This window comes from Protopterus annectens, chromosome 2.part0 (genome assembly GCF_019279795.1).
Source record: "Protopterus annectens isolate FY-2018-M chromosome 2.part0, PAN1.0, whole genome shotgun sequence".
NCBI lineage: Eukaryota > Metazoa > Chordata > Ceratodontiformes > Protopteridae > Protopterus > Protopterus annectens.
In genome coordinates, this window is record NC_056728.1 from 1,293,600,926 (window position 1) to 1,293,624,904 (window position 23,979).

At 36.5% G+C, this 23,979-nt stretch overlaps 1 protein-coding gene across 2 annotated transcripts in view; it reads right to left on the minus strand.

Annotated features, from left to right (window-relative positions):
• LOC122793449 (glutamyl aminopeptidase) overlaps positions 1-23,979 on the minus strand; it is a 792,963-nt gene that overhangs the window by 351,099 nt on the left and 417,885 nt on the right. For both annotated transcript variants that reach the window (XM_044061461.1, XM_044061462.1), the window contains exon 8: positions 1,282-1,416. In XM_044061461.1, coding sequence (XP_043917396.1) covers positions 1,282-1,416 — 135 coding nt within the window. The remainder of the gene's footprint in view (positions 1-1,281; positions 1,417-23,979) is intronic.

Genomic DNA, 23,979 nt, shown 5'->3' on the forward strand with positions numbered 1-23,979 from the left:
ACATATCTTTGTGGACATTACATTTGTTGAATGTGTCTGGACAGATACATGCCAAAGGGGGCATTATATTCAATAATAAATAATAATAAATAATAAAGGCTGAATAAATGGGGACAATGACATCACTAGATCTAAACGAATCCCTTTGTTTACAAGCTGTGCAATATAAAAGGACTTCCTTACAACAACAGACACATGTTGGTCAACGTTAGGTCATTTTCCACATAAGTTCTCCAAATTCTGAACAAGAGGGTCAACTCTTAGAGGCACAGTAGTTCACTGGGATAGATGACTTCCCAAAGGATACAGTAATGCATTACTATTATTAGTGGTAGTATTAACATGAGATACTAGTTTATTTGAGCTTGAGTTCAAGCAAGCAGGTTAATCCCCACAGTATACTTCAATAAAAATAGTAGCTCAGGCCCTTGCACTCTGCTAACCACTACCACTAAATCTCTTTATTAACAAAAAACAATAAATCAGTCTTAAGTAAAATGTTATTTTGCACTACAATATAATGTTACCTACGTTTGCTGTAGATACATTTCAGTTGTCTGCTATGCATCTATATATGTGCATGTATACTTCGAGGAGGACTGACTTTTCCTTAATCATCATCATCTCTTAGGTGACTATTGTGATGCTCTTAGTATATTTTATAATGACTGGTGACCACAACTATCTAAGGTAAGCAGGACTGGACAATTTCTGTAAATCTTAAATACCTGTTGCAATTCTATAATGAACAATAACTACAACTATATTGCGTAACAAAGACTGCACATTTTGTTTATGTCTTAATTACAAATTGTACCTTTTGCCTGTAATTCTGTCATTAATAATAGCAATAAGAATGAAAAAGATGTTTTACAGTTATAATGGTATATGCATACATATCAATCAAACAGCATACTGACTAAATTAATTAAAATAGTTCATTCAAAAGTTGTCTTAAGTGACAGCTACATACAAAATGAAAGTGAAAAAGATGCAGAAGGCATAATATGTTGATGCAAATCTGAGACATAGCTGAAAGGTTCTAAGAGGATTACCCCATCTGCCATTCAACAAACAATAACCATATATATGCAGAAATGGTGCAGAAAAACATACTGAGGTCAAGACATTTCGTCCCCTTTGTTTCAAAATGAAATGCTATCAACTGCAAATGAAGAGCAGCACACTTGAATTAAAGGCAGACTATATGAAATAAACCTGAAATTAAAAATACAAATGTAAACTTTGTCATTCAGTTGTACAAATGTCTATAGCTCTTACCTTACTATAGGATATGCCATCAAACACTGAAGTTATTTCAGCAGGTGTAGATACACTCACAATTATAGGATGAGAAGACAGCAAGGCATCGTCTGCCATAACAGGAAAGAAATCATCTACCAGCATTTGATCCAACTGAAAAAAAAAATAATAAAAATATCAGTCATTTTGGAATCAACTGTAAGCAATGCAATACTGCTTGTCAGCAGTATTAGTATTTATCTGACTGATGCCATGCAGTGTTTTATGAAGTGCCACGGTTTATATTCCACAAAGGGAGATGAAACCATAGGGCTTCATAACCCTCAACTGTCCAGCTTTTTACCGCTTACTTTTGCTCTGTTCATTATAAAAATCATGTTTTTATTGAAAATTACTGAGAATTGAAGTCACTAAATGATGACATACATTTCATTTTCAGGTATCCTATCCCTCAAAAAATGCATGATAACACAAACCTTATTATTCTAGCTGCAGTCTAAGTTTATAAGAGCAATCTTTAAAATTTGTCCCTAATTTTGGGCCTTTATCGCCCTGTTATTTTAAACTTTGTCCAGATTTCTTGCACTTAGGTTGAGAGGTATGTTGGCCATTCATAAAACATAATTTTCCACATTGTAACCAGTTGGAGTGCTTAAAACAACTTCAGAATGGCCTGAAAATGCAAGTTATACACCGAATCCAATACCACAGCAGTGGTCTGATCAGTTGTATAAAACTGAATGGACCAGTTCTAAATAAAGTGAGAAGTTCACATGTACATTCTGAATAAGGAAAAAGGTGTGCCCACATGACAAAAGGAGACTGTTGAGACCAAACTTGCAATGCTACAATAAACATACATGAAGCAAACGGGATTTCTGCTGAGCCTGAAGAACCATATGCAGATTTAGCACCTGAAGTGATTGCTTCAAGACACTGGAGGAATTACAAGCTCCAAAATGAAACTAAACATCTCTGAGAGTTTAAACCTTATAAAGTAAGACTGCATAAGAGAAGGCATTTGTAGATGTGCTCTATAACTTGTCTGAGGATACCTAGAGGTAGTGACTAGCAATTTTAGGACTTTGTTATAAGGTTGTCCTTCAAGTTCTCATTCAGATGTAACAATAAAATTATTTTCTATATTAAGCATTCTGTTTAAGCATGCCATACCTTGTAAGTCTCTAAGTGCTTCAGAAGGATATATAGGCAAACAGTTGCAACCTCATGTACTAGTACACTTCATAGCAGGAAGGCCTGAAACCTAACTGCCTAAAACAGAAAATGGCAAATCTATTGTTTAGAAAAGAGGTGACATTACATTACTTTAGATATATTTGATGGCAGAATGATACAATAACCCTATCTGGCTTGCCCTTTTAAGTGTTATATTATGTTATATTATGTCTCCCTTCAGAGCTTACCTTTCCAGTTATTCTTTTTCTGTTACCATCTTGAAGGCATCTGAGGATTTCCACTCCACTAATAGTTCTAATAATCCATTCCATGGGTTCACGGCATTCTCACTGAAAAAGTACTTTTGCAGATCCAAGGAGTAGTTAGTCCTTGCAAAAATGCTGTCTGCATTCACATTGCTGTGTGTCATTTCTGCACAGAAAAGCCCAGCTATATCTCCCTACAACAGTACCATGTTCTCCCTGTCTCTCTGGTTTCAAGTGAGAAGAACTCTAGCTCCTCTAGCCTCAGTCATATTCCTTCCCCAGCATCTGACAGACTACTCTGGTTACTCTGGTAACTATTAGCAGTCTAATGTCCATTTTCTTATATGGCCAATAGAATTGCACACAGCACTGAAACCATGATCTGATCAAGTCCCTGTAGATAGAAAAATGTTGCCCTTTTGCTTCTGGAATCTATCCCCCTGGGATATACCCTTGCATTCATTTATCCGCTGCTACTGCCCTCACACTCTGCTGGCAGTCCAGGCAAGGTGTACTCAACACCTTCAGATCCTTTTGCTGCTCTTCTGTGATAAGTCCCATGCCTCTCAGCTGATAATTCACACCAAGATTGTTTGGGGTCAAGTAAAGTATTTTATATCTGGTTGCATTAAATGTCATCTTCATTTCTCTCCACTTGTTCAATTTTTCCAAATCCTTCACTATAATCTATTCCCCATCATCCACTGCCACACCTGTGTTTGGGTCAGCAGCAAAAAGGTTGATCCTGTTTCTTTATTCCCTCAAGCATGTCAGAAATCAACAAACTGAAGAGTGCTGACACCAAAAAAGACCCCCCCTATGATGGCCCAGTAGTCACTTTCCTTCATTATACTGTCTCTATCACCTCTGTGCCCTACCAACAACTATGCAGCTATCTAGTTGCTCATTTTTGGTCCTACTGTAACCTGTCAGGTTTCCTATCAGTGTCTTTTGTGGGACTTGCCATGATCACATGCTGGTTGCTGTCTTGGATGTTGACATCCTCCAGAAATTCTTTCCCCTTCAAAGTTCAATCTCTCAACGAATTTCCCTGCAACTGCTCTTAAGCTAACAGACTTTCAGGTCCTCAGATTTTCTCTCTCCACTTTGTACAAGAGTTCCCCAGCTGCTGGCTTCTAGTCCTTTGGGACTTCTATAGTAATCACTAATCAGTGGTCTGATGACTATCTCTCCATCAGGGTATCTGTGAACACACCAACCTGATTTCTGTGGACTGTGTGAATTGCCCATCTAATCCTTGTGTTGTGTCCTTCCTGTGGATAGCCAGTTCCCTTTGATGATCCTCTCTCTCCCTCTCTACCCTGATGTCTGCCCATTGATCTCCCCAGTTTGGTCTGCTGACTTCCCATCATAGGAATCTCCCTTTGCTTTCCTCTTTGAAGACCAAATCAAAATATGTTGCACTGTGCTATATCTAGGACTTCTGCAACCTCCCTCCTGTCTTTCTTTAGCCTGGTCAGTTTTGAGTTTCCATTCCTGATTTGTGATATGTACCAAAACAGCCTTTCCTCCTTCCCTTCTTGATCCCTTCTGATAAGTACCTTTTAATTTTGTCCTTTGCTGGCTAGCCAACATTGTTGGCTTTTCTCTAGTTTCCTTGTAATGCGCTTTTTCAACTTCCCCATTCCCTTCTTTCTACTTTTTGTAAACATTATATTTTGCCCAAATTAGTAAGATTACATTGCTGTATAGCCATGCTGATCTTCTCTTTTTGTCTCTATACACCTTCCTCACATCCTTGTCCGTAGTTGTAGATAGTGCCTCCCCGTTCCATTCCGATTGCGGTTTACTCTCGATATTTGCTCCCGGTCTGTTAATGGATCCTTGTCCACCTCCCTCAGCACAGAAAACCCCACTTTTCTAACATCCCAAATCATTGTCTTTGCCTCTTTATTTATTTTTACCCTTGCCTTATTCTAAAGCATGCAGTAGCTAACAGTGCCTAAAGCTGGATACCCAAGACAAGCTCCACATTTAATAAGACAATGTCCAAAATTTTGCCATTTATGAAACAGTCCTCCACCATCTGGCTCAAGCCCTCACAGTCCAAGAACTCAGTAGCTCCTGTACTTGTTCTACCTCCCTAGAGCTTAGAATCTTCCAGTCTGCTTGGGGGGGGGGTTCAAATTCCCCAAGAGTATTAACTTCTTTCTCCTATTCCACTCTTATTGTCTCTCCTCCAGTTTCTCATGCTCACTTCTTGTTGTATTAGATGAATGATCTGTATTATCAATGCCCTAGTTTCCCCTGTCCTCTACTGTAATCTAGCTTCTAGTCCTGATTATTACTTATTACTTATTTATTTGACATTTTTTTACCAGGATAATCTGGCTGAGTAGAAGCTCTTTTTCAGTGGAGGCCCGGAGAGAAAAGTTCCACAGTAAGACAAGTTATTACATCTCAATATCTGCTAAGATACAATAGTAAAATGTTTAAATACTATATGCAGGCAAAGCAGATAGAACACATTAATACACAGATCACAATGACTAGTAAAATACGATAGCAAACATCAATACTGTATGCATATGTTACAGATATAACACAATATTATACACAACTATTTTACAATGATTTTTGGTTATTATCTGCTTTGGTGTTCTTCCTTCTCACTAACCTCTTAACTGATACCCTCCTTTATGTAGATTGGCATTCCATCCTCATCTGTTCATTCTAACTAATCTATATTCTACCAAATCCATGCCCTAGCGCTTCGTTTACTAGCACATGTTTCTGAGATACCAGCAATATCTACCCTTCCCTCCTGCCTCACTTTCTTCAGTTCCTCCATCTTCCTACTCAGATTTATTGTCCTGTAAAGTAATACTTCCCTGTCAGGGTCCAAATCACCCTTATTATTCCTCTGTAATATTCTGTGTCTCTTTTTACCTCCTGTCTACTGCCTAAACATCTACCCCACTTTTGATTCTGCCTCTTTCCCTTCCCTTTCCACCTTAGTTTAAATGTACCATCACTGGGACTTGACTTTCTAACCCAGTACATAGCATAGCTGTTCAGTCTAAGATGGAGCCTGTCACTTTCATACAGATGGATTCTTTGCTAGGTATCCCTCATCCTGCTGCTAGGCCTAAGCCTTTCCCTCTTGCCTACAGTTGCAGCCAGTCATTATACTCCTTAATCCTTTCTTTCTTCTGCTTGCTAGCTGCTAGTGTAGGTAACACATTTGGAAATGCTTCCACTAACCACTTCTTCTTTCATGTTTCTCAGCCACCATCATGGCCCTGCTTGTTACCACCTAAGCTGCCTCCTCTGACAGATCGAGCACCATATATCTCAGCCCTGTGGTCAATGCTTCATATGCTTTACTCAGTCCAGAATTTCCCTCCTATTCTGTTTAACTAGATTTAGCTGATTATATGCTTGCTACATCCTAAACATATTTACAAGGGTAATCATTTTGGTGGCAACTCCCAAAAAGTGAAAATCACACATATATGTAAGCAGTAATGCTCCTGCATCCTCATTTTTTATGCTAGTTTAGTTGATGGCATGTGTTATTTAATTGGATTTCTATGATAATTTTATATGTGTTTTATTTGTATTTTAATATGTATTTCTATTTATGAAGTGTTTTACGTTTGTGTATGATACATTCAAATTTACCTCTTTGGGGTCAAACAATGTTTGGCAAAGTCTTTCTACTGCATTTTCTTGTCAATAGTTATATAAATTGAATCCTAGGTTAGAGTGGTTATTTTCTGTTGTTACAGGGAGTGTTTTTGCTTTACATTATTCACTTCATGTTTCTTCCGAAAGTGCTTCATTTCCTATTTGTGGCATTTATGCTTTCACTTTCATCAGTTTGTTTTTTACCTTTTTGGATGTATTTCACAGCTCCTGATCAAATAACATAGCTAACTTTGAGTTTTCAGTTTTTGTTATAAAATATGTTAACTTGTATCCTGATTATTTTCTACTTCATATTTTTATTAATATTATGTAGACTTAATAATGTATTTCATTTGGGCTAAGTATTTCAGGATTTTGTTGTGTGTTCTTTATTGATTTGCTGTTTTTTATGTATTTGTTGATTTTACTTTGAAGTACTTATGTATTTAATAGATTGTCCTTGCTATTTGACTTTTCAAGATGGTGGCAGCTTATTGGATTTTGAAGTCTGTGAGAGAATAGGGATCTATGACTGAATGTGAGTTCAAGGTAGTCCATAACAGCTTTTTCCTTTGCATACAGCAGATCTAATGCACAGGTAGAATTATGGGGCTCAACTGGGTACCTGGAAGTGATGCCATTCTTTCCCTACCTGGATGTGCAAGCATTCTTAGAATGCATTTAAACAGCAACAAGTGCATGTCTGCAGCTGCTTAAATGTGTGACTGCCAGAATATGAAAACAACAAAAAAGTTATTACATATTATTATGTACATGTTCATATACGTATAGCTGTTTTACTGCATTGATGCACTGACTTCTGCTTAAAGCAAACAGATTCTTTGTTTAACAAGTAACAAGATGATCATTCATACAATGCAGCAAAGAGGCAGTTGTTTGCCATGCTGTATAAACGAAATTCAGTACATGTAAGTGTACGTAGGCACAGCAGTGTATGTGTGAACAGAGCAAACAGGACACTTCTGGAGACCCCGTTTTGGTCCTCATATTTAGTTACATTTTTTTTTAGTTCATTTACTTTGGTTGAATGTGTTGAAGGGAATAGTCAATGGTGGCATCCCTCTGGACACAAAATGATTGGAACAGGTCTGATTAGATGTGAAAATATGTAAGGTAGGGAAAATGAGGCCTAAACAGCCGGGAGGGAGACTCCTGATAGGATTTCATAGTATTCACTAGTATAAGCAGATAAAATATTATTAGTGTTAAAAAGCAGAAAGCTTTTCAAAGCAAGATGAAACTGTTCACTCTCTTAAATAATGGCTCACCACTTTGATACCATTCATTATTAAGGCTGAAAATTCACAACATAGAGATCTTACTGCTCTGACACAATAACTACAATATATTATTGCATGCATGCTTTATTTAACTGGCTTTCTATGATAATGTTATACATGTTTTATTTATATTTCAATATGTATTATTTGTATTTATGCAGTGTTTTACATTTATGCACAGTATCTTCAAATTCACCTCTTTGTGATGAAACAACGTCTGGCAAAGTCTGCCTGCTTCATTTGTATGTGGGGGTCTGTAATTTGACTCCTATTTTACAGGAGCTATTTTCTGATGATTTAGTTTTTCATAATTGCTGTATAAAAGAGGCTTTTATAAGAAAAGAACAGTAGAATAATAGTACTATTCATCATGAAACTAGTTCCACAGACCATTAAGTTGGAATTCAGTGCAAATGTTCACCAGTGCTAAAATTAAAGGTCATTTAAAAAATTTACCAGAGGTTAGCTGAAATGGTGAACTCATGGAAAAGCACTACAAGGACTTAACTTTCAGTCATATATATATATATGTATGTGTGTGTGTATGTATATATATATATATATATATATATATATATATATATATATATATATATATATATATATATATATATATATATATATATATATATATATATATATGTATATGTATATATATATATATATATATATATATATATATGTAGGTTTACCATCAAAATTTCAAAGGCTCCTTCTTGAAAAGTGTATGGCCGAAAGTACATTTTCAAAGTTTCACAATGCTGAAATGGAATAATACAAAATCATAATAATAAAAGTAAAGCTTAATTTGTTATTATAAGTTCGGCATTGAGAATGGAGAGCCCGGTACAGTAAGGATTGGTGAATTTACCATTTTATTCACTGTAGTGTGATCTCAGAGCTGGTATATATAATTTACAAGGGTTTTGGGGGGTGCAGGGGGGGCTGCACCTACTAAAATGTGAAAGGACATACGGACTTTCAAAACCAGAAGTCTGGTATGTCGAATGCTGATCGTTGTGTTTCTGACGTTCAACATTTAGGCTAGATGTTTTTGTTTTCGACACTGTAGCTCAGTCTTTTGCTTAAAAAATGTTTTGTCTTTGAAATTTTGATGGTACATATATTTATATATAGATTATTTTTTTTCTTTTAATTCAAAAGTTGAAATGTTAGCTTTAGCACCAATAATGTTGGTTACTGGGAACACAAATAATCCTCTTTCTATTTAATATAAAACTATTAAAGCCATTTAATATATAAACATTTGTATTCTTTATTGCGAATCTGGACAAAGACCAATTGAATACTTGCTATTATTATGTTTATGTCTTAGTTTGGTGTTGAAAATAATTAAAACAGTGCAGGAATGTGCAAAAAAAATGGATACTTACGTATTATCGCAACCAGATTGCCAGTGTGTCATAATTCTTCAATGTATGGACAAATGACTCGTGTTTTTGCAGGGGTAGGTAAGCTACTAAGTAGGTATGTCTGACATTGGGTAATCTGTCAGAAAGAGGAATTGCATCCAGAAAAAAGAAGGTTATTACCTCTCTGTACTCCTCCCTTATTAGACCTATAATTGAGTATAATGCCCTGTTTGGTATGTACCTCTCCAAACACCTGCACTAACTGGAAAGGCCAAGGAAATACATCACAAAGAGAATCTATGGCCTCCAACACCTATCTTATGTGGACAGGCTTAAATCACTATCACTCTCCTCGGTATCATACAGATTGTTCAGAGGTGATCTGTGTCTCACCTACAAGGCAATGTCAGACCCTGCCCTACTGGAGATGCTGCATATCTGTAAGTCTAACTCCTCCCACATCACCCGCTCAATAGGCCTAAATGTAATTCTAATATGCAACATCAACAAAACCTGCTGGAGAGACAAGTTTGTCTCCCAGAGGCTGCCCCATCTTTGGAATAGACTTCCCATACATGTCAAACAGAGTACCTCACTGATCCTCTTCAAACACAGCCTTGATGAGTGGATGGGAAACCATAACTTTGTTCCCATGGGTTCCACCTTTGTCCCTAATTGACAGTGGTGACAGGTGCTGACTGAGGTTTCTTTTTTTTTGGATAAACTCTTGGCTAGGCTTGTAAGGGCCCCAGGGCCATTAGCCTAGTAATCTCCTAAGATCCTATGAATAAGTCTCAAATTCCTCTTTAAGGATGGTGAGAATACATAACTATGGAAAGCTCCTCCAAAATAACACAGGGTGAGTATGTTCTGTTGAGGAAATTACTGCGGTGACTGTACACTTACAGGTTGGGACTTCAGTAACCTTTACTAGTTTCTTTCATCTTATCAACTGAATGGGGGGAGTGGGAGGAGAATGGGGAGCAATTGAACATGGCATCCAGGAATATAAGCACTCCTTCTACCAGATCACGAGATCTATATATTTCTAAACATGACCAACACAGTACAATTGTAAACCTTTTTTCAATTATAATTTCCCTTACAGCATACTATAAACAAGTTCAGTTCAATAACGGATACAGAAAAGTTCATGAGGTATACACTGCCTGCACCCAGCTTGCCGCCTGATACTTGCCTCAAACGTGATAAGTTTTCTTCATAAACATATACTCAAAACATAGCAGCTGACATTTAGTAAATTGCCACCTCACCCCAACAGCAAAAGTTGAACTTCTGAAATATACAGGACCCACACGTAATACCACTTCTGTACTATGAAATCTATAAACACAGTCTGTGTTAACAGCAACTAAGAATGGAAACAACACACATCCTGCCTTCACTCACGATGTGTTTTATCACACACATGATGGCATTCAGGGTCTAAAGTCCACGAACAACGTTTTTCACTTCTTTTAACAAGTTATACCTGTCACATCTACATCTTCCTCTTTTTCGTTTGGATTCCACAACCTGCATACTTTCTGGATTCAACAACTTCCAGTACCAGCCATTTGGAATCTGGTTGCGATAATATGTAAGTACCAGAAAATGTAAGTGGCCGAAGTGACATTTTTGTTTTGTTTTTCTGTACTGTTCAGTTTTCTTAATTTTGTGTGTTAAAATGCCTGGCTTGTTAAGTACTAAAAGGAATAGCAGCTGAATATAAATTCCATAGGGATATATCAATTGAAATATTGAAATGCTGAAATGTGCAATTTGTTGCTCAATAAATTTCATTGAATTATTTAGTAAGATGTCAAACTAGAGTGAAAGACATCAATGGTTAACTCTTTTTATGTGTCTGGTCACTTGGTGAGTCATCATTTAGGAGAAAATAATTTGGCTGAGAACAACAACTGATCAAATGCATCTTTGTTGACCAGACTATATTAATATTAGAGTTTGGTGATTTGGAATATGTTATATTAGAGAAGGTGTGAAAGTGCTTTTCGTATGCATATGGGTTGTTGGAGGAAGGAGTCCATACAAAAAAAAATGTTAGAGAAGCTCCATTCAGCTGCTCATCTCTTTGGTTAAGTTACCATTGATTAAGCAAACAATGTTTTTAAGTCTGAGGTTTAGAAATTTTCTTTTTGGACTGTCCTACAGGAAGTAACAACTGTTTCTCCTAACAATGCCTCAGTTTTCGAGGCAGATCAGGCTAATGATAGCCAAGCTCTCCACTGTACTCCTATCAACTGTTTATTATTGTCTGAAATCTATAAATTGGACATGAATGCCTTAAACAAACTGTCAACAGTAAACACTAAATTCTTTAACAAAAAAGGCACATTTCTATTGATGTTCTGACAAGCCATATTAACATAACCAATGTAATATATTCACAATATGTAAAATTAAGGTTTCTATCTCATTAGAGAGATATGATTGAGAGAGTGTATGCAAATCAGATGGCTCTGAAACCTGCAGACAAGAGAAATAGTCTTGGCATATCTGGATTTCCTAAAAATAAGTTTGTGAAACAGATCCCTCATAGACTGGTTCACAGGCTTTCATTTAGTTGATAGGGACTTACTAGAAGTTCAAGTGCTATGATTATAAACATCTGGCTATTACTCTTTCATTATCAGGTCTCCATGTTATGGCATTCACTGCCCCATCAGTCATAGATGACCCATTAATACACCGCTTTTTATAAAGTACAAGGAGAACTGACAAGGTATATTACTTTTTACCCATGTATCAAGTATGTTTCAACCCCACCATTCGTAAATTTTATGGTCAGATTCAGAACAACTCTTCTATCACAAATATTACCTTTACTATGAGTTAAACAACACAAGAAAATGAACTGGATCCAAACTTTACAACTAGCCCAATATTAAATAAAACATTAAAACTGTGTTTTTATGATTATTACACTTACATTATGCAGAGAAGCTCACTAAAATGTCATTGTGTTAATAGCTTTGAGCACAGTTGTCTTTTGGCAGGGGAGAACCTGCCCTTAATTTCACATTCTGTTTAAATATATGACTCTTGCTTTCTAGGTAGGCATGTAACTGACATCAAGGTTGTCACAAGTACCTTAAAAAAATGACCAGATTAAAACCTCTAAACTGATCACACAAAGTAAAGAAATAACAGGGCTGTTATTTTTGTTTAAATTCTTTCATTCTGACATAAGATCCTTCCTAGACAGACAAATGACAGTAAAATATCACTGAACCACTCACTATACATCCATCCATAACCCTTTTTCCCATTGTGTACATGGCGTGGGGATGTCACTTCAGTAGTGAAAATCATCTCAAGCCAATGTTTACACCACAGGGTGGTTAGCCCTGTTATAGCATTCCATTCGCATCACTCACACTTGCACACACTCTCACATACGGACAATTTAGACTGTCCAATCCACCTACTGCATGCCTTTGGAATGTGGGAGGAAACCAGAAGCAACCCTTGTGACTACAGGGAGGACATGTACACTCCACACAGAAGGCACCACAGCCAAGAATCGAACCGAGAACATCTTGGTGTGAGGCGACAACGCTAACCGCTACACCACCATAGCCACCCACAACTCACTATGCACACAGAATCACTTAATTAACTAATCACCAATTAATCAATCATCTATCTATCTATTGATCTATCTGTCTGTCTATCTATCTATCTATCTATCTATCTATCTATCTATCTATCTTTCATTTTTTGTATTTGTTTACTGGGAAAGTCTGATTGAGCAAAGCCAATTTTCAGTAGAAGGCAAGGGAAAAATGTTCCAATAGTGCAATCATATAGCATCACAGAAAACATTAACATCAAGAAAGACATAAGTGCAAGCTCCTAATGTGACAGCATTACTACAAGTAAGGCAGAAGTAAGAACAGATAGACACTCCTTTCCATCATGCAGAATGATTCTGAGCTGAAAAAGAAACATGCAATACAAATAGTCCATCACATTATAAAAAGTACATACATTTCTAACACATTTGAGAACAAAGTGTACTTATGAAAGGCAAACATCCTATTACTAATGTGGTACAAAAAGTGAATGTTTTTAACAGCCTTGTTAATAAAAGAACTTACAAAAGTTAATGATATTATTATGATGTAAGTGTAAGACTGAATATGACATTCTCATTTTCATTGCAAATATAGAATTACACCATATCACTGCATACGCTTCTAAGCAGAAGGTATAATTTAGTAAAATATATTGAATATAAAAATGTAGTACGTAGAAGAATACAGATAATCTTAGGACATGTGCTTTGACAAATCTATTTCACTTTTAGATGTTCTTCTGATGCAGTAATAAACAAGGCCTGCAGCCTGGCTGACTGTAATTGCTATTATGTTCCATTGTTTTGATATACACACGTAATATAGTGAACTCCTATAAATACTGTAGTTTTATGTAAAACTGAAGCTCTGATTTAGGGACTGCAGCTATCTAAATGGTGTATACCACTTAATTATATTTCTAAAGACAAGAGGCAGAATTCAGAAGGGTTACCATGAGGTAGAAGTGTACACCTCACAGAATTAATTTCTGGTTCAGTGACAGCCCTACCACAGTATTGCACCACTTTATGATGCAGCTCTATGCCTGGCTATCTCTGAAGCATCCTGGAAATACCGATGAGTACTTATGCAGCAGAGTGATTTAGAGAATCACTATGCTGAGGAAGATACCTTGGACACCCATGTTAATGAACACAGCAAAAAGCTGGCATTCACCCAGTCATGTTAGAAGAAAGTGTTAGGGAGTTTAGTGGACAGGTAGTGGTGGTGTGTGCATATGTGTGTGTGTGTGTGTGTGTGTGTGTGTGTGTGTGTGTGTGTGTGTGTGTGTGTGTGTGTGTGTGTGTGTGTGTGTGTGTGTGTGTGTGTGTGCGTCTGTTTGCCGAGAAGGTCAGGAATGGTAAGTTGATAGGTAGGGTAGGGGTGTGTGTGTGTGTGTGTGTGTGTGTGTGTGTGTGTGTGTGTGTGTGTGTGTGTGTGTGTGTGTGTGTGTGTGTGTGTGTGTGCGTGTGTGTGTGTGTGCGTCTGTTTGCCAAGAAGGTCAGGAATGGTAAGTTGATAGGTAGGGTAGGGGTGTGTGTGTGTGTGTGTGTGTGTGTGTGTGTGTGTGTGTGTGTGTGTGTGTGTGTGTGTGTGTGTTTATGCATGAGTGAATGGATGAGTATGTTCCTGAGTGCAATTGGACAGAGGGATCAGAGTGTGTGTGTGTGTGTGTGTGTGTGTGTGTGTGTGTGTGTGTGTGTGTGTGTGTGTGTGTGTGTGTGTGTGTGTGTGTGTGTGTGTGTGTGTGTGTGTGTGTGTGTGTGTGTGTGTGTGTGTGAGTGTGTGTGTGTGTGTTTATGCATGAGTGAATGGATGAGTATGTTCCTGAGTGCAATGGACAGAGGGATCAGAGTGTGTGTGTGTGTGTGTGTGTGTGTGTGTGTGTGTGTGTGTGTGTGTGTGTGTGTGTGTGTGTGTGTGTGTGTGTGTGTGTGTGTGTGTGTGTGTGTGTGTGTGTGTGTGTGTGTGTGTGAGTGTGCGTGCATGTGTGGTCAAGAATGTGTGAATATGAGTCTGTGTGGGGTTCATACCTTAACATTTCCCTACAGTTATGAGCAAACACTGCAACATTGGAGGGAAACAGACACCAGGGATAACTCTTTATAGCATGCTTTAAAGGCATTTAAGTAATAATAGAACAAAGTTTTGCAGCATGAAAGAAATGGGTAGGGGGAGCACTAGACATCATGTGCCTTCTGCTGCTGTAAGGAGTCAAAAGAAGTGGTATGGGTACAGTCTAAAGATGACCTCTGGTGCCTTCTATATACGTATAATAAGCATGAATCATTGTACAATGCTCTGAGGACTCCATACTGAAATATCAGGACTTGCACACCAAAAGAAAGAGTGAAAATACAGAACAAGAGGGAATATCAGACACAGCTTTTCTCCTTCAAATTTCTTTTTCGCAAAGGGATAACCCCTCCACCCACTGATGCATGGACCATGCCTTGCACATAAACCCAAATTTATATATACCAATTCAAGATCACCGTACCTTGGAGAAAAAGGAATATTACAAGAAATGGCAATCTCAGACTTAGTATATGTAAGCCTTGGTTTTAATTCATTCAGTCTCCACAATCTGATTAGCAATCAGAGTCCTTACATTTTAAATAGTTAGCACTTCTGAGGCATATCAAGAAGAAAGTAAAGTGATTATATGTTTTAGCTTGCCTGGCAATGTTTGGAGATCTTACAGATTGAACTGGAGGCTGTCCATGGGAAAAGAGAAATCTGGTGTGCCCTGCTCATATTCTTATCACTGTGACCTTGTCTGGGAATCTTGTCCAGAAAACAGATGGATGGAATGATACAGGACTGGATGGATGGATGGAAATTTTGAACAGCAAGCTTCAGACCACATATAGTATAAAATTAACATTACCCTGAGATTTGTATTAAATTTAGATAAGGACTAGAATTTAAGAATTAATGGAGACTATTGAATCTAAAATATTTATTGTTCTGAAAAACTAACTAAATAAATAAAATTCCATTTCATGAGATGAAATCCAGGAATAACATGGTTTTAAGTATAATTTCTAGTCATTACTATATGAGTTGAAATCGGAGAACAATATCCATAATTTTTTAGTATAATATCTGGTCTTTACCATGATTTCATTATAATTTTCTAGTGCATCTATATCTGAAAATTTAAAACAGATTGTGAATGCAAAACAGACAACAAAGCAAGCAGATGGCATTATAGGTAATAAATAATACAAATAAATGAAGGCTGTGGTGAATGCATACTCTTGCCTAAACTAGTAAATTTCAGTAAAAATATTGTTGCTTTCTAATACTTGCATAGTCCAGATCTGAAATTTACTGGCATTTGTTTTTGTAACAAAAAAAATGGAAAATTGGTGTACCTGAAAATAATTGACTCATACGTATTCTGTCAGAAGTATATTGTATGCACTAGTCATTTTAAATTAGTAACACTGTAGATTATAGCAGGAAAAAAGTCATTAAGGAAAACTAATGTAATATTTTTAGCATTATTTTATTTGCCATTATTAGAAACATTAGACTTTTAAGCAGAAAGAAATTTAATATTAAAGTGAAAGATTTCAGAGCAGATATGTATTGATAACATAAGAAAGGATGTTTTACTATTTTTCAAGCTTAGCAGGTAAAATCAGATTACGGGTTAGGGTGGTGTTGAAAGGTATGCCTAGGACAAGTATCTTCAGAAATACATTATTAATTTTATATTTGACAAAGGAGTAATCCCTTTAATTCATGCTAGATATTTTTTCCAGCTATCTCTTTATGATATAACCTCTTCAGACCAAATTACTTAATGAGAAGGTAAGCCCAGTATAGTGTTAATGCTGCTTTCATCCCCAGAACATGGCACTTTTATGCTGAACAGCTCAGAATAACTACCATTTCTTTCCGTACTTGACAACCTTACTCTTGTTATTAAAGGACCATATTTTACAATACATAGGAGGACATAAGTGGCCGAATGGAGAGACGATAAGTAAGCAAACAAAGCAGAGTAGTATTGCTTGACTTGAATTCATGCTCAAGTCTTGGTGAGTACCTTCATGAGGTGGACCCTGTTTTTCACAAAATATCAACAAGATGACACTGATATATAGACTGTATTTTATATAACATACATCATGGATAGAAGTAGGTTAAAAATAAAAAAAAAAAAAAACTAGCAGGGTGCACATGACCCAGGATAACAAAGTGTCCAATCCTGGTAGGTGCGCTGGTGCCAGGGCTGCAAAAGATGCCAGTGTAAAATCCTCAAGATATGGAAAAATTCCTCCAATGGGGCTAGGCCAAGCCCAGTGGGAGGATGGCCTCCATGTTGTAGAAATAAGTAGCAGTCCACAAAAATCACAAAAACTGATAAGCAAAAAAAAGACAACAGAGTGGACTACTGAGGATAAGAAAACAATTATGTATTATTATTATGCAAGAAGCTCAGAATTTCCAGACAGAAGATATACAAAAAATTAAGAGAGAAATTGGAGGAAAGAAAAATACTTCCACAAGAAAAACTGTCAGAAGCTTCAAATAAAAATCTGTGTTCATTAATACAACAGATTTATGAATAATGTTGTGTAGACCAAGAAACCTTGCTCCATTTGGAAAAAGAAACATCTGGGAAGTGTGAAAATATAAAGAACAAAAGCTAGTGACTTTTGAAAGGTATAAAAAAGAAATATGGACATGGGAAAGAGAGATCTGATATGCCTCAATATTTATGCAAAGGAGAAAGCCAAATTAATCAACATAAAAACACAGCCCCAAAGATATTCGAAGAAAAATAGAGGCAAAGGCATCCAGTTATGGAAAATTTTACATTAGAAAAATAAGATCACAAAGATGGAGCATAGAACAGAAGAATAGTCAAGTAGAAGTTAAAAAAATAGAAGTTGAAGTTACTGAATACTTATGAAGTAAAGGATTTAGTGTAGAAGGTCAAACATAGGTTGCATCACACCATGATGGAATGAGTCCCCAAAGTAAGGAGAAATGGGAGGATCGGGAGACATCTAAAGAAGAAATATGGACATGGAAAAGAAAGACATTTATTATGGTGTAATATTTATGCAAAGGAAAAAGCAACATTAATCAATATGAAAAGAGCAGCACCAAAGATATTTGTGAAAAATACAGGCAAAGGCATCCAGACATGAAAAATTTTACAATACAAAAAAATAAGAAAATAAACAGGAAAAGTAGAAAAAAGGATTAGTAATGGAGAAGTTAAAGAAATAGAAACCGTGGTTATGGGTTACCTGTGAAGTGAAGGATTTAGTGTAGAAAATCTTACTCAGAAAACACCACTGCAGGATAGAACAATGGTCCCCAAATTAAGGAGAAACCACTGAAGTGAGAAACATCTGATCAGTTGTCATATGAAGATACTTTGGAGCCTTCCACAGAAAACCTGTACAAACGTTCAGGTGGAGTTGCACAGCAAGGACAGGAACAAGATCCTGTGGTAACTCTGATGCAGTCAATGTTTTGGAGTGATAGGCCATTGAGTTCCCATATGAAACAGCAACGGATGATGCAGGATGAAACTGAAGAGAATGTGGTACAGGAAGATACTTTGGAATTTTCTATAGAATGCCTGCAGGAAATGAAGAACAAAGAATGAGCCCTCCCTTTAGAAGAAAATGATCTAGGAAAAGAGTTGATTTAATAGAGATAGACATATTAAGATCAATGAAAGAAATAGACTACAGAAAGCCAATAAAACCCAAAACGTTAGAACTTTGATAAAACAAATGAACACAGTCATTAGGACTGTCCATAGAGATTCATGTGATATAACAGAAGTATTTATTTATTTATTTATTTTACATTTGTTGACCGGGCTAGTCTAACTGGATATATGTCCATTTTCAGTAGAGGCCCGGGGAGAAAAGCTCCAACCATCAGCAGTGACAAAAAATACAATATATAGTAATAGTCAAGTGGATTACAGTACATCAGCTACATAGTACATTAGCTAGATAGGTCCGAACAAAAGTTTTACAGAGTAATTTAGTAGGTTTAAGCTAAGATTAAATACAGAGAACAAAAAACATGAAATTAAAGAATTTTTTTTTTTTTTTTTTTTTTAGTACTACAGATAGGTGAGATAAAACAGTAGAGTAGAGAAGTATAGAGAGAGCAGGAGGTGAAAGAGATATCAGTCTGGGTTAGAGCAGGGACACAGCCAGTGAGTTGTAAGATATTCTTTCAGATGCTTTTTAAAAAGAATAGTGGAAGCAAGGGAGGAAAGTTCAGTAGGAAGCTGGTTCCAGATTTTCCCTACTGTGTTGGTGAAAAGTGAGTCTCCAGCCTTGTTATTTGACTTAATAGTGGAAACTAGAAGCTTATTAGCTGAGCGTAGTATAGCAAGATTTTTGTAGGGTGAAATCAGGTTAATGAGGATAGGGGTATTTTTAGGGTGGTAAAGGATCTTTTGGGTGATAACAATTTGTTGATAAAGTAGTTGGTTCTTCAGTTCTAGCCATCAAAGTTGTTTTAGATTAAGACAGTGGTGAGTTCTAAAGGTGGTGCCGGTGACAAATCTGGCTATGTTATTGTGACGGGTGGAAAGTTTGGTAAGGTTGTTTTTTGATAGATTGGTATATATTGCCAAAGCATAGAACAGGGTAGAGATAAGGTGGGTCTGGGCAATAGTTATTCTGGCTGAAGGGGAAAGGAAGGGTTTGATTCTGTAAAGAGTGCCTAGTTTTTTGTTGACTGACTTTATAGTAGAGTTAATGTGGTCATCAAAACTAAGGTTATTATCAATTGTTACTCCTCGTAGATGGGTTGAAGTATCTGGGGATATGTTAGTTGCATTGTTAGAGGTTATTTTGAAGTGCAGTTGAGGTGACTTATGAGTTGGAGCAAAGAGCAATAACTTTGTTTTTTTGGGGTTCAGGAGGAGGCAGTGTTGCATGAACCAATTTTCAACACTGCTAAATACTGTTTGGGTGAGAGACTGGAGAGAGGTTATGGTCTTGAACAAATTAAAGTAGAGTCATCTGCATATTGTATGCAGGTGGCCTGAGGAATTTTGGTATGTAGGTCATTGATAAACAATGAGAAGAGTAGAGGTCCTAAAATAGAGCCTTGGGGTACTCCAGTGTTCACAGGAAGGGATTTTGAAAGATTATTATCCCACAATACTGCTTGTTGTCTGTTTTCCAGATAGGATTTAAACCAATTTAATGCTTGTGTGTCAAGAGATTGGGCTTTTAGAATGTCTATAAGGATATTATGGTTGACCATATCAAAGGCTTTTGAAAGGTCAATAAATAATGCAGAGGAAAAAGTGTTATTGTTATGATTTTTGTTTATGGAGTCAGAAAAGGATAGAAGGACAGTTGTTGTGCTATGGAAAGGCCTAAAGCCATGTTGGCAGTTGGCAAGTAGATTATTTTGGTAAGTAAAGAGGATATACTGTTGTGCAGCTAAATTAATAACAGAAAAAGTCTTACCACACAAACACAGAGCAGTAAGGGAAAGGAAGGGGAGAAATCGAACGCCATCATGGAAGTATCAAATAGAGAAAACTATAAAGCAATTAAGGTAAGAAGTGTCACTGTTAGAAGACTATAGATGAGGGAACAGATCAACAAAAATACTCAGAAAGATAGACATGATAAAAGCAATGTGCATCAGAACAAATCAGGATCTATTGTGCACTATCACAAATAATAAACTAAAAATATCAGCACAGGCAGAAATACTTAGAAGATATGCAGATAAATATAAAGAAAAACTACAAAATAAACAATTTATTGATGACCCAAAACAGTTTTACAGAGAATTGGGAGACAAGGGAAAAGGAATTGAAACACCACCAAAAAAAGAAGAAATGGATACATTTTGGAGAAATATCTATGAAGATCCTGTGGAACGTGACAAAGATGCTAAATGATAGAAAAATTAAAAGAAAGAATAAGAAGTTCAAATGTACAGGATATGAAACGGGATGAAGTAACGGCCAGTGAGACTGAAACAACATTAAGAAGAGCTCCTAACTGGAAAACCCAGGCCCAGATTCAATACCTAACTTTGGCCAAAAGTATTAACATCTTTACATGAAAATTTAGCCATGAGTAAGAACTATTTATATGCGCACCCTGAACAGACACCAGCCTAGTTAACAACAGGAAAAACAATACTCTTACTGAAAAATGAACCCACAAGCTACCCTAAAAATTATAGAACAATAACTTGCCTTCCTGCAATGTATAAACTATAAGCTGGAATTGATGGCAACAGAGTTTATAGTCATTTAGAAGAAAAATCAATTGTGGCAATAGAACAAAAAGGTAGTAAAAGAAAAGCATATGGAACAAAGGATTAATTATTGTTAAATAAAGTAATAATGAAGAATTATAAAAAGGGAGAACCCAGGTATGGCATGGATAGACTACAAAAAAACATTTGGCATTATCATATAGTCATGGATAAAAGAGTCCATAAAAATTTATAAGATCCACCCTACACTGATCAATTACATTACAGCGACCATGAAACAGTGGCACAACACGTTGCAGTTAAGCCATGATAAAGGACAAATTATTATTTCAGGGATAAAAATTCAAAGGAGATATTCCAGGGTGACTCTGTCACAGCTGTTCTTTTGTCTTGCCCTTAAACCATTAGGTTGCCTACTTAACGGATTAGGTCATGGCTACAACTTGGCTCCCAGAAAACAACTAAGTGTAAAGACTTCTCATCTTCTTTTTGTAGATGATTTAAAACTCTATAGTCCATCAGGGACTGAAAGCACAACCGCAAGTAGTCATAACCTTTTTAGATGATATAAGAATGTAATTTGGTCGTGATAACTGTGCAAAAGCAACCTTTAAAGCTGGAAAGCTACAGCACCAGGAAAACCTCAGTTTGGAACAGGAAGAACTTGAGCAAGAGGTAGTGTATAAATATTTGGGGATTGATGAAAGATCAACAACAAAACATGAACAAATGTGAATAAAATTTAGTAAGCAATATCTTACAAGATTAAAATTAATAACGAAAACAGTGTTGACATCTAGGAACAAAGTCCTAGCTATAAACCAATTTGCTCTTCCTGTTCTAACTTACAGTTTTGAAGTGATTCACTGGCCCCAAAAGTTGTTGAATAGGTTAGATAGGAAAACAAGAAGGATACTTCATGTTCATCAAATGATTTATAAAAATCAGTACATACCGACATTATATATTCCCAGTTCTGAAGGAGGTATGGGCCTCCTCAAAATTGATTACATGTATAGATCTGCAGTCATGGGACTGCATACATATCTGCTGACCTCACAAGACCCAAACATAGTGAAAGTTTTGAAATATGAGGAGAATAAGTCTAAGGTGACTTCTCTGCTTAGTTTAGTAGAAGCATCAAGCAGGAATGGAAATCAGATCAAAAATAGATAAAAATCAGGTAGCAAATTAATGTGCCAAAAACAAAAGAAACAATATAAGGTGAAGGATCAGATGAGAAAACAAGTTATCTGGAAAATGTATAAATATAGCTGCAAGTTTAGAAAACTCTTGGGACAACCTCATGCTGATCAGGATCACAGGCAGGAATGGTTAGGAAGAAATTAATTTAAACCACATGACAAAAGATTAATATTGGTGGTCCAAGACAGTGGACTACATACACATTGGTTTACAAAGTCTGTTAAAAATGTGGGAGAAACAGTCAAATGTAATTTTTTTCTAAAATAGAATTAGAAACAGTTGCACATCTTATTGCTGTTTGTGATATACTAATGGCAGGAGGACTGTATACTGAAAGGCATAATAATGTGGCAAGACTAGTGCATTGGGGATTGTGCAAATATTATAATACTGAGGGAGCTGAAAACCACTGGAAACATGAGCCACAAAGCATCATAGAGAATGATAAAGTTTATATTACATGGGATCATCCATTACCAGCAGTCAAAAATAGATGTGAGAAAACCAGATATAGTAGTCCAAAAAAGAAGACAAAAGTAGAATTGATTATTGAAATTGCTACACCCAGTGACTACAGTGTTTTACATACAGACAGGCACAAAGTCATAAAATACAGGGATTTGCAGCCAGGTAAAGGGCAGTGTGGAAGAAGGATACCTAGACAGTTCCAGTAGTAGAAGGAGCGATGGGTCTTATAAAAAAGAATTTACAATCCCACTTAGATATGTTACCGCTACATGTAACTCTATACAAATTGCAGAAGGAGTCATTACTGGGCACATTGTGGGTGCTGCAAAGAGTGCTTCTGGCTAACATCAAAGATTGAAACAATACTAATTTCATGAACTTAGTCATATTTTGACTTTGGAATGGGGTCCATTACCATAATTGTATTAGAAACCCAAAAGACATGGAGAAATAGAAAAAGAGGGCATAATAAAAGTGATGTCCTTCTAGTGGCCTAGTCTGCTGCAAAAGTTGTTCTAGGAAGTGTATCCATTAGAAACCATTGTCTGACAGTTGGTGCAGAGATTAAGGATGCAACCTTTAGTCAATGCAGTACAGGGTTTGATTCCATCAGCTTAGCCCTTATTTGCTTACTGTGTGATCTTGAGCAAATCTCTTAACCAGGCATTGTTCCATGTCTGCTCTTGAAAAGCAACTGTTTGTCCATTAGACCTACCTGGTTAACAAATAGTCATTATTATTATTATTAGAAGCACAATTAGCTGGAGAAAAGACAAAACCTTTTTCATGTCTTTGAGTTCTACATGGATTACTAATGGCAAACATTGACAAAGTGCATCATTCTGACTTAAAATATGAGAAGGATTTAGATTGTTAGATGATATTCTAATAGGTAGTCCATCCCTTCTTCCTCTGGAGCTCACTGGAACTCTATGCCTAAGGACAGCACTTGCCTAAAATGGAATTTAAGGAAACTGAGAAATGTGGATTGCATCCCAGCATGGAATAGTGAATAAACTCTGTAGATCAGTGTGTGTATGTATACTTAAGAAGCTGTTCAAGGGCTCGCACAAGTGTATAAATACTAAGCACATGCAAGTCTGACTGCCCTTTTGTAGTAAGCTGTTGAGATGTAAGCATGTATGTATGTAAGGTCTGTCTATTAACCACTTTGTTTATATTTTATGATGCTGCTATCTATCCTGATGTGTTTCTATGTATTAAAGCATCTAAACAAAATACCCCACCTGTTTGTCATCTATGTTAGAGAGGGCCGAGCAACAATATTACTGTCAAACACAAGTGCACTGGGTTTTCAAAATCCATCTGCCATGCCTAAAGGACTTCAGGCCAGGATGGAATCTAAATTCTTCAGTTTGAGTTTGTTGGGAAACCAGTTGGAACTAGAGAAATATAAAGGAGTGAA